The 12650-nt window shown below is 49.5% G+C and overlaps 1 protein-coding gene across 1 annotated transcript; it reads right to left on the bottom strand.

Annotated features, from left to right (window-relative positions):
* Nucleotides 1–244: 244 nt before the first annotated feature.
* Nucleotides 245–1342, bottom strand: IUM83_12103 (BZIP transcription factor; the record flags this gene model as incomplete). Its single annotated transcript, XM_067936705.1, has 1 exon — nt 245–1342. One exon carries the CDS (start codon nt 1340–1342, stop codon nt 245–247), a length of 1098 nt encoding a protein of 365 aa, XP_067795046.1.
* Nucleotides 1343–12650: the final 11308 nt, after the last annotated feature.

The raw sequence follows: 12650 nt of genomic DNA, 5'->3' as shown, positions 1-12650 counted from the left end.
CTAATCTACGATGGTGGAATTTCAGTACCGATCGAGTCGCTCGCAGTACTGTAACGCACGCTGTTGAGCCAAGTATCGTTGTACCTTTGTCTTAATCCATGCTGAACACCTCTGTGATTCACACTGAGATCGGAAGATGCTGTTCACCTTTTGCAGTAAGTCGTGGATGGTCAATCAGCAAGTAGTGCATCTCATGCATGATCATCCGTTTGGCATTATTCTTAGAAAGAATCCATGCAGAACATCAGCCAGAAGGACAAAGGAGGCGCCTGCATAGTAGCCGAGAATACTTATCGTCGAAGAGGAAAGCCACGTCCTCCAGGTTACCCAGAAAGCGTATCATGAGCGCCATCACATTGGATTTGTTGAGCACGCTCACCATGTACGCCTTGTCATCGTCCCACGAGAAAACCGTGGAGCCGTTTACCTCGAACCGCTGCCCCAGAAGCTTCGCTGCCAGACACCTCCCTCTGTCCGAGTTGGCCAAGTGCGGGAACGTATTGTCCAACATTTTCTTGCACATGATGATGTTCGTCTTCGTTGTGGCGATGATGCGGCCGGCCGGACCATTCTCCAGCCCAGTGACCTGAACCTCGTAGTTGGGCTGGGAGATCGAGACCATCCGCCAGCGCTCGAGCATCATCTCCACGCCGTGGTCATCGTCGATGATGACACCCGGAGACATTGTTTTATGCAGGAAATCGCGGTGGGCGCGCGACTCATATACGCGTTCCGAACTCGAACTGACGATGCACCGCTGTGCCACCGGCACATACGCAGTCAAGGCGTAGCGGAAGAGACGGAAATACTCCGTCACCACATTCCACGGACTAGTCCTGGCAATGACTCGAGGGGCCGAACCGCAATGCTTTGACTCAAGTTTCTGCACCTTCTCACGGAGGACCTGTACTTCTTCGTCGAGGGCGTCTGCATAGTTTCGAAGCTTGTTCCGGTACCGAATCTGTGAGAGTCGACGACGCTCTCGGTGTAATTTCAGTGCGTCTTCTGCGTTTAGCTCGCTGTCATTCTGTTGGCGTCGAGAGTTGCGGCCTGTAGTCGACCAATTCATTCTGGTGTCGGATGCACGACGCAGAGGACGGTTGTCGTTTGGAGATAGTGCTATGCTGCTTTTGGGGTTTCCTGTCGACCGGTACGGGGATCCAGCGCACGGTCCAGACGCGACTGAGACGTCGCCGTCGTAGTCAGTCGCGTAGTCACCGAAGTAATGCTTCCGTTTGTCCAGGACACTACGAGACGACGGTTTGTTGCGCTGGCGCACGGAGCCGATCACGCTGTCACTCAGCCAGCGACTGTTGGGTGCGATGAGGGCGCTGTCGGTCATTTCTTCGTCGGGTCTTGAGAAGTGGCGCGTTCGTCGATGCGGCAAAAGAACGAATGAGCGTACCTGGGTGCTTCTCAACGCGCGGTGATCGAAGTGGCCAACCGTAACGCAACCCACGTATACATCACGTGATCAAATCGTAGGATGGTGTTTGCATACATCGAGAACGAAACCCTGCTGCCCGGGTAAACGAAATCACGAAAAGCAATCACGAAAAGCGTTAGTCGATGTCCAACTCACTGGGTTCCGGACCTTCACACCCAGCTGTAGCTGTTCTCGACTGGCTGAGAGTTCGTTAGGTTGTATAAAAGATCTATAAAAAACAGTAATGTAGGAACAACTGGATTCATTGCTTTAATGTACGATGGCATACCGCAGTCAGTCAGCTATCGGCTCGATTGGTTAACCCCTGATAAGGCTGGATATCTAACGAGCGAAGTTCACTCGCCTTCGATGCACTGTCTTTGACTGGATTGCAACACACAGGTACAGTAGTGGAAGAAACTTGCATTACAAGTTCCTGGATGATGGTTCGGCAGCGACCGCTTACAACTTGTAAGCCGTCGCTGCCGAACCATCATCCTGTGAAATCGCTTTGCACAGGACAACGACGAAGACATTCAACTTGAATGTCTTCTTGGCATTGAATTTCAATTGAACACCTGCAATGCAGGCTACAGTGAGCACCTGAGAACAGTCACAACTAGATGTTAAGTCGAGAAAAGGGACGGAACCGACCGATATTAGGCACAAAGCAACATTGAAATGTTGTGCACTGTATCTACACTACTGTACGCACATGTGCAAATGGCACAGTGCCATTGAACGCCAAATCTTCAACATATCTCCGCTACATACGGCCCCGCCTAATTCGCCCTCACGATCAGTAATTCACTCGCGCAGATAGTACGTGTACATCCGTGCTTGGCTGTAAGAAGCATATACTGAATTGGATAAGTCTTAGAGATAAAAGTGTCACACTGGATGAAGTCGCCCGAGAATAATTGGCTCGGGACCAGCAGTAAACAGTATATTTGCATCTATGTGCGGCCTGCGCGAATTTTACAACCTTGCGGTTTCAATTGGCGAGCGTTCACCGTCTCAAAGCATTTGAGCAGCCATTAGAAATCGTGAGTACTTGTAGGTTACTGCAGCAACAACTTGATCTCCCATATTACCATTATTTTTAATAAGCATTAAAATACTATTCCTTGCAATGCTACAACTATCCCCTCGCAACTTGCTGTGGACCACGTTGCTGATCGTTCGCAAGCGGCCCGTCATCCACGCTCCCAACGAGCCCGGCAACATTTGTCAAGCCCGCCGAGTTCCACGCGGTACGAGCTTCGCTACTGGTCAAGCCTCACTCGACATTAGTGCTTCCGGCCCCGCTCGTCTATTTTTTGAAAGGCAATTGGAGTTGGTGTGTCCGAATTTGCAAAAATTGCGCACGAGGGAGGAGACTTGCGGCGAAACTGCTTGACCAGCGACTGGAAGTTCCCGGACCCAGGCGTTTCGAATGGGACAACGAGCGTGGGCGTGTCCATATTTTGCACTATAGCAACGCCACTGTTACGGCTCCGCAACTTGGAGGAGTTGGCTTTCTTCTTCAATTGCTATTGCACTACGCTAGATGATCGACAGCCGCTCACCGAGTCCCTGTCGGACTAGATAGATACTGTACTGTACCCAGTCGCTGGTACGAAAAAGTAACCAAACTTGAATACATACTTTGTTTTGAATATATATCAGCACATATTGGAGCTGTAGAAAATGCATGCATCCCGCCGTGTCACCATCTACTGCTTTGTCATTTTCATAACCTACAGTTTTTTTTACGTATCCAATGTGCTTCACGGCTAGGGAGCTTTCCACGCGGAAGGAGGTGCCTCGACTACAGAGTATCTCCAAAACAGCAGACTGTTGTATCTGCTCCAGCGCCAATAATTATTGTGGCTTGGGGGGCACACATAAACACTTGGAACTTATACGATGCAAACTTGCAAACTCGGAGTCTTGACGAGCACAAGTGGACATGTAGCTCAACACGCAGCCCCGGCAGAGGAGGGGCATATACTTGCACAAGTGAAACGCGCCTTTATGACAAGACTCGAGTCGACGTAGCGGCCATTGTTTTTGAATGAAGCCTCAGCGTCGTGTACTGACTACTCGACGCTTGACGTTGAAATTTTGTGTTTCGGGTAACGCGTTTTGTGATCGTCGTCATCGCAATTTCGTGATGAAGTCGCTGCTATGCAAGGGTGAAGAACCTTCACTCTTGCGAACATTGCGATGGATTAGAAAATTAGCGCACAACGAGCGCCAAACACGCTGGAGGTCCTCAACCCCCAGTGGAAAGCTGCTGCAGCTCATGCCAGAATGATGTGGGGCATTGGATAGCCCGAACCTTAACTGAGGGATCTTCGGAACCGTGAATGCCACGGTGTAAGTCATGGTGCAACTCTAGGCTGGGCCGGGTGCTTCGGCTAGAGTTTTGACAACGGAAGATAAAGAGGCTTCTGCTGGTACGGACACAGGACGTCGTTAGCTAGAACTAAGTGATATCAATGTACCTCACTGAGAAACGAAACGAAGGGTGAAGAACCGTATCATCACAGTATAGAGGAATCTCTAATTGGAATTTGTCGATAACGCGTCACTGAGATATAGTTTGTAACCTTTAGATAAGCAAATATATTCTTAAATACTACGAGCCATAACTTTAGCCGAACCAGGAAAATGATCTTGAAATCACCCGGTGCACCGAGAAGCGTCGCAAAATTCGATACAAAAAGATGCTGCAAATCTCTGCTGACACCTTGTCCGAAGAGGTTCGAAAGGTGCACCAAGAAGTGCAGCAACTCGAGTCGCAGCACGAATGGTGGCCCAGGATTGTCAGCGATACTACCCCTTGGAGCGTGATGGCCGAGTGCTTCCGCCTGTTCCGCTACGCCGTAACGGCGTATGTTCCACTGTCCTAGCGCTGAGATGTTTCCAACCCGTGCAGTCGCACTTGCACCAGGATGTTCTACGAGCTACGATGGCTCCAGATGCGGTAATCGACGACGAACGTGATATCGATGCAATGCTGAGCCGCTGGAGATTCATCTCGATCTCCCAGCCAAATTTTGACGCACATGTGTAGTGGGTTCCGAATGAACACAGTCACGAGGGAAGCTGACGCTTCCTTAAAACTCCTTGCTTGTTTGGTAGTTCTCAAGTTCTAGAGTGAGGAGGCTAGACTGACCTCAGATACGCTTGCAAGCTCTAATCGGATACCTGCTCTAGTCTAACAACCTCGTAGTTTTATTCTACGCCAGCTTGGCACTGACCGTCCTCGATCCTCGGCCCAGTGCGTGGTCAGGTCGTGAAGACCATCGCCCCACTACAACAGGTCGTCCAGCTCGAGAATGGTCCGGGCAGCGTTATGATAGGTACTGTATACTTATACTACTTCTAAGTATACTATACTATAAGTACTTTGCCGCATCTGGCGGAATCCGTAAGAGGTAAATAATATACATCACCGCGAAACTCCTGGGGCAGCAGTTTGAAATTGCTGGGTTCACGTAATTCGACCAGGACAACGAGAAAGGTCACGTCCTCAGCATGCACAACAGGTCGGGCGTCATGATGCCGATACTACGTTTTCTGGACAACTTGGAAGACACTGCTATGGGTTTTGATAAAAACGTCGCAACGTTAGGGGGTAGAAGGCTGATCAGCCCGTCAGCCCGCTAGGCTACTACAAACGCTTCACTGTCATGGTACTAGAGCTTGCCGAAAAAAGGGTGAACATGAATTTCTCGTCTGCTACGTAGAATATTGGTGGTGGTGGTGTGTGTGGTAACCTCCAGTTGGGGTCATATATGGTACATATCGGTTGTAGGATCAGACAAACGTACTCTAGCAGTGATCAGGCAGCTCATCCAGGTAAACAAACGTTTAATAATCTCCTCGATTAGATCTACCTGCTTGCTATAGCACCTCCTCATTCAGCCCGCCAGGTTCCTCACCAGGCTCGGAAGCGCTGTCAGTTGGCAGCTCGACTGCTGCAGGCTCCTCATCCTCAGAGGCATCAGCGATGTCATTTGGTATCTCAATCGGCACAGGCAGCTCGATTCGTTCGCGTGGTAGGCGGCGGGCGCGTCCACGAGGAACGTCAGCAAGACGCTGTACATACTGTGCAGATAGCGTCTTAATGACACCCACAAAGCTCGCCATACTAGGGCGAGGCTTAGGAAAGTGACTATTGAGCTCCCTATTAAACCTTTAAAGAGGATTATTCGTCTGCGCAATGAGCTCGTTGTTTAGGCTGGCAACATTCCAGACACTCACGTCGTAATACTCCAGCCACATTCGCTGAAAATAGCCCCAGAACCCTCGCCACTTTGCTTTCGAATAGGATATCCCAGCCTCACCGCAACGCTGGCGAATTTGACGCTTCACCCACTTGATAGCTTGCTCTATCAAACAATGCTCAACGACAGTCAGCATGTCAACGACACCACGTGTCATAGCGATGCAGCACTCCTCCTCAGGAATCAGAAACCTCTTCATAGCGCGTCTGAGCGCCTGCTTCAGGTGAAATAGACACCCCAGCACAATTGCGTTGGGAAATTGCGTCTGAATGGCTTCAATTAAGGCGCTCTCAAAGTCGCACACGACTTCGGCAGGCTCTAGTTGCTGATCTGTACCTTGCACTACAACATGCACCATTTCCGAATATGAATCGCCACTACGAGAAGTACTCGAAACGTAGTAAACAGGTACAAAAAGTCCTGAAGCTCTGTCGTGTACCATGAAATCTACGCACTGTTTGTACCCTGACAATACACAGCGAAATGTACCGTCAACAAAAATCGTAGTTCCACTGTAGCGTAGGAGGTTGATAAGGGAAGGGTGCGCCCAGCCGATCGATCGTGTAGGTTTGCTGAGATTCTCGCGTTCATCGTGACATAATGAAACTGAAAGAATGAGACAGCTTCGTTCAACGCCAATGAAAGTGGTGGAATTTAATCGCTCCATGTACATCTCCACTGAAGTGCCTGCTTCTTGCTTGATAAACACGCCGAAGCACTTGGGTATCAGACAACCCACGCACCACATGCTCATTATTCGCATCGTAAACCTCGTTGCGGAGGTCTTCCCAAATACGTGCGCAGGTAGCGCAACCTGATCAATTGCTAGCATGTCCGCTCTATCCTTCATTAGACCGGTGACATCCACAAGGCTACTACCAGCAGCATCAACCTGGCGACAGGTGTGAGGGCGTCCTGCCGTGTAACCCATGGTACCGATGAAGAAAGCCATCGTGCCACGGCAACCTTGGCGCCAGCGGTAGGATATCTTCCTGGACGACGCCCACGCGCGGGTGTACTTGAAGCCGCGAAAGCAGCACGTGGTCTTCTCGTGCCGAACTTGGCCCCTCGGGCGGCTCGATATGATGCTGGACAGCGTCCTAACGTCGCCGGGAGATTCGGCGTTGTCCGCGATAGACTGAGTAGGTGCCTGCATGTTACCGAATGAGCGCTACTTCATAGCGGTCCCGCAGAGACCACCGTTCCACGTGGTCGACTCAGGGCCGTACTTTTTCAGATCTCACACCCGATCATTCCAAAACCTACATCTGTTCACAAAGCAGATCTGTACCGTATATGACCCCAACGAGGTTTTACCGTGTGTGTGTGTGTGGGGGGCAGCTTCGCAATAGTGTCTGAGTGCAGAAGCTGGTGAAGCAGATCAGCCCTCAGTATCACCGAAAGTGGTCGGAAAAGAGGAAAGATAACGCCGCAAAAACCGACAATGAGTTATAACGATATTGGCTTTCCTTCAGGTGGTGTAGTCCACCGCGTTAGAGGACCCCGCCATCCAGAATGGTGGTAGCTTGCCGTCTACACAAATGAGCGAAGGCGGGAAGTTTATACTTTTAGCAGTCGTTAGTGGATACTAAGTGGATACAATAAAAAAACGACGCCTCATTTGGTATTTGATTAGTTTCGAAGCTGCTGAGGGAAGGTATCAATGGTACTTGCAGTATGATACACCGTTCGCAGCTATTGCGCACATATTTACTGTAGGAACGCGCACATTCTACTCGCCATTCATCAGGATAATCTCAACTCAACTCAGCCGAGCACGGCTATCCAGAATTTTAATAATAGAAACTCACGTACACGTAGCAAATATATTATACATGTACTATTGTAGAATAGACGTCGAACAGAACCGGAAGAATGAAGTTTATTGGACGAACGGACTAGAGTGTCTCTCGTGACTAATACTGTATTCGTGGAGAAGTCATTGTTGTGAAGCCGAACAACACATGGGTATGGTGTCGACGGAAAGCAATTTTGCATCCTTTCCAGTGCTTCAGCGGTATTGACTCCATTACTTCCGCAAAACAATATTGCAGCTGTAGAAGAAGCGGTTAGTGGACTTGTCGTATCGCTAGCTATGGTTGGTTGTAAAATCTAAATTATTGACGAGGTACCGCCTTGGTTGGGGTAAACTTATGGGTTGAAGTGTTTCGAAGCCCAGTCGCTGCAAGATATTAACCATTTCGTGTCTGTCCAGCTTGAGTTCAGCATATACTGCCAGTGTCGGCTAGTTCGAACATCCCGTGATTGCGGATAAAGCAACAGCTGTCAGCTTAATTCTGCATTAACGCCTTGCTCCGTGGTAGCCAAGGCGATTTCCACATATTTGTTAGGGCGGGACACGAGAGGAAACAATGCTCATAAGTTTCGATTGTCACACATGAATGTCTAACGCATTATTAAACCGTAGGGTTAAGCGACCGGAGGAGATGCAATCTTGATCCAACGATAAGGTCTCCGGAAAATTATCTTAACAAAACAACGTGACAAGGAAGTACTGTACTTGCTAGTTTTTGATTTTTTTCATACACCTTCGTAGCGATAAGCATTGAGATAATGCTGCATGGATCCGCACCAGGAGGCATCCAAACTCTTGCATCGGATGTCGATCAACCCCTCGAGTAGATCGCAACAACAATATTGCATCTGTAGTCTATGTTACAGGTAAGTGCCGAACTCGTAACAAGGAAACATGTAAAAAAAATAGTGTGGACTTTAATTTAGAAAAAAAAAGATATTGTATTGGATTTGACCGTTATTCCAGTACGATACAGTAGTGTAGTCCATCCATCGATTCAACGCAAACGTAACCAAACCAACCAAAAGTGCTGCGACCCCATCTTTTGATGATACGCCGGCTATTTTTTCTATCTTAGTATAGGCTCCTAGGGATCCAGATCACGATCTGGAGCTCAGAGTCTGAACACAACGCAATTTCCGTTCCGAGTCACGGGAAAATGCACGTCATTTACGCCGTGCTGCTCTCTATGATGTATATTGTAACGAGCGATGCTTATTCAGACGCGCGTTACGATATTTCTCATTTCCATGCCGCGAGTTACGACGAAACCCCGACAACTAGGCTCTTGCGGATTCAAAACGCAGGACCCGACGTGAACGAAGCGAGAGCTGGTGGAATTTCTGCCTTTATTAAGAAGGCAAAGGCATTTGTCATACCGTCGACAGTTTCCACAAAGAAACTCGAAGCTTGGTTGAAGAGCGGGAAATCGATCGACGATGTGTTTATACGGCTGAAACTAAACCAAGCAAACGACAAGATCTTTGAGCAGCCGCAGTTTATGTTGTGGGTGAAGTACGCTGATGGATTAGCTTCGAAAACCGAGAAGGAAGTATCGACAATCACGACCCTGAGAGCTCAGTATGGCGATGTCGCACTGGCGAAAATGCTGCAAGTAGCGTTAAAGGTAGAGCGGACAACGGAAATCGGTAGAAGACTCGAAGTGTCTCACATGCAGAGTTGGCTAGCCGGTGGTAAAACAGCCGAAGACGTTTTCAAGCCGTTCAAGCTGGACAAGGCTGGAGATGAGGAACTGACCAGTCCTTTATTCAATGCTTGGAACAAGTACATGCAGTTCTTGAACAAGCAAAACCCGTCCGAGAGAGCAACAGTGTTCGTGACACTAACAACTCACTACAGTGACGAAGCTCTGGCTCGGATCGTTGAAGCGACACAGAAGGCAGGAATCATGACGGGTATTGCAAAGAGAATCGAGGTAACGCAAATTCAATTGTGGCTAAGCAGAAAGCAAACCCCAGTCGACGTCTTCAAACGGTTGTGACAACCTCCTCCCGCACCCAGTCGTCAGAGGCGCCTGTCAGCACTGACGCCTGGGTAAACTTCAATTTCGTTCTAGTTCAAGCTCTGGAGGAGATCATCTCAGTGGGTACATATGCACGAGTAGGCTAGCACTCGCGGGTGCCGCGATAACCATCAATGTTAGTTCTCAATATGCACGACAGAACTCAAATAGCTTGGCACATTGAAAATTTTCAATTAAATCCGACCTGGCTCACCCGTCGGCCAACTACAACATAATGAGCCGCTCCAAGGACGATGACAAGGAGCGCTACCTGACCCAATTGATCGTCGTGCGACAGACGAACGAGGACAAGGGCATCAAGGAAGAAGTCGTGACGAAGAAAATGGCGAAGTTCATCGACGGCGGCCCCAAGGAATGCTTGGAGTGGACGTACCATTTTTTTCAGCTCTCCAAGCTGAAAGAGTGGGGCCCCAAACACAAGTTCCGTAACACGAAGATTCTCCTCGAAGGTGACTTGCTGGACGCGTTCAATCGTTACGCTGCAAACGACGGCGGCGTGCGCATGGGCGACGACGACTTCACTAAGGCACTCTACCAGGCATCAATCGTGGTGATGCCCGTTGACTACAGCGAAAAAATTCAAGAAGATCTGTGGGAGATCCCCAAGTTCCGCAGCGAGACACTCGCGGACTTTAGCAAGCGCTTTCGGACTTTAGTTCGAATGGAGCAAGTGATGGCGATGCTAACTGGCCAGACAGCCATGCCAGAGGACGCTCTTTGCCGTCTCTACAAACGAGGGCTTCCATTTGAGTGGCAGTCAAAATACGACACAAGTGGTCAAGTGTACTCGACTGTCGCATCGCTCGTCCCGTATTTTGAGCGTATCGAGCAAGGCGAGCTGCGTCAGCACGGAAGAAACCACGGACACGAGAACAAGAAACATTTCCGTCCAGATAATAATCGTGGACAAGGACGGCGCGGTGGTCGTGGTCACCACAGCAACGCCAGCAATCGGCAGTAACAGCAGCACCGTGCTGGCAACCGCGGACGCGGAAATGGCAGCAGCCGCAATGACATCCAGAACAAGTGGTCCTCGTTCCATCGAACAACTACGCACTCTACGCAGGAGTGGCGCTCACTGCACAATCAACAGCAGCAAGAAGAACATCATCAGGCTGATGCGAGACGAGGCTTCAGTAGCGCTCGTGGGCGTGGCGGTCGTTATGGAGGTAGCCGCCGGAACGAATTAACCCGCGTCGAACAACGTAATCGGCAGGGCACAAGTTCAAGTGATGACGAACATATGTTTGTGGGACTCAATAATGCAGGAGAGAAGTCAGCCTCACCAATGCGAGCGATGATAAAACTGGAGCACGGACGCGAAAAATATTTGGCCCTGTTGGATAGTGGCTGCTCTCGAAGTCTCATCAGCGACAGGTTCCTGCAAATCGCGAGAGAGCAGAACAATTCGGTGGAGAACTCTACCGTATCTTTCGATTTGGTAAAAGGAAGCACCTCAAGTGATGGATCACTCGAGATTCGGTTCCGAATCCCGAAATTGATGCACGGATCGGTGACCATCCACCGCTTTGAAGTGCTTGCATATGTGCGAGATGACATGGTGATTGGTCGTGACCTGATGGCTGCTCTAGGGATTGTGCTCGACTTCGAGAACGGGCGTGTGCTTTGGGACGGCAGCGAGATGAAAATCGAGACGGGAGTAGCTCGAACTTGACTGGTTGAGGTGACCGAGCCGGACGAAATGCGCTGTGACGACGATGAAATACTTGCAGGCTAAATTACGGCGCTCCCACCAGTGGATCTGATGCCTCAGTATATTGATCAGGCTCTACAGCAGTGTTATATCAAACTACTCGAAGAATATTTCGACGTCTACAGCGGGCGACTTGGCCGCATTCGTCTTCCTGACTACATTTTGCCGCTGAGTGATGATTATCAGCCTTCACATACAAAGCACTACACGATTCCACGCAGCCAAGAGCAGGCAATACGGGACGAAATCCAGCGTTTGATTCACCTTGATGTGATTGAGCAGATATACGACTTTGAATCTGCTACTCCAGCATTTTCTTGGTGAAACCAGACGGATCGTTACGCCTGCTAGTCGATTTCCGCAGGCTGAACCACTTCCTGCGTCGTTTCCCGTATTTCGTACCGAAGATCCGCGAAATTCGCCTCCGCTTGGACAAAGCAAAGTGCATGAGCACGTTCGACGCGAACATGGGCTACTTTGCTCGCCGCCTGGCGCGACAAAGCCGTACTGCGACTGCATTCTGCTTGCCATCCGTGTTCTCGGAGAACGAAATTGACCATCTCAAGCATCTCCGGATTGTGTTTGACCGTTTTCGCCAGTTTGACATCACTCTCAACGCGAAGAAATGCCACATTTTACGTGAATAGGTCGATTCACGCCGACTCGAGACGGAATTCAGCCCCAGAAGAAAAAATCGAGGCCATTCAACACATAGCGGAACCTCGCACGAAGAAAGAACTGCGTCGCTTCTTAGGTATGGTATCGTAGTACCGTGAAATGGTGCCAAACAAGTCGGCGTTGACTGCTCAGCTCAATCGACTCACCTCGAAGAACGTGCCGTTCACCTGGACACCTATGCATGCAGACGCGTTCAGAGAGATCAAGAGTGCTCTCGCATGCAGTGTGTGGCTTGCGTTCCCCGACTACACGAGGAACTTTCACCTGTAGGCGGACGCTAGTGGTAGACAAATATATGGAGTCATCGTTCAGGGAAAAAGGATTCTCGCTTGCTTTTCACGGTCAATGACAGAGACCCAGCAAAAATATTCTACAATGGAGTGGGAACTTTTTTCGGTCGTCGAGATATTGAAGGAATATCGCACAATGCTACTCGGCTTTCCTGTTATTATTCACACAGACCATAAAAATCTTCTCTTCCTACAAGAAAACTCTCTCCGGGTCAAGCGCTGGATACTCCTACTTGAAGAGTATCGACTTACTGTTAAGTACGTTCCCGGAGCACTAAACGTGGGTGCCGATGCGTTTTCTCGACTTAATTACGACTACGTGAAACAGACCACTGAGGAAGAGCTTATCCGCATCGAGGAAGAAGAAATAGCAATCGATGGTGCAGTGATCAAGCTCCATCAGGC

This window comes from Phytophthora cinnamomi (genome assembly GCF_018691715.1).
Source record: "Phytophthora cinnamomi strain GKB4 chromosome Unknown Contig22, whole genome shotgun sequence".
Classification (NCBI taxonomy): domain Eukaryota; phylum Oomycota; class Peronosporomycetes; order Peronosporales; family Peronosporaceae; genus Phytophthora; species Phytophthora cinnamomi.
Note: the sequence above shows the minus strand (reverse complement) of the source record. Positions and strands in the feature narration are given on the sequence as shown.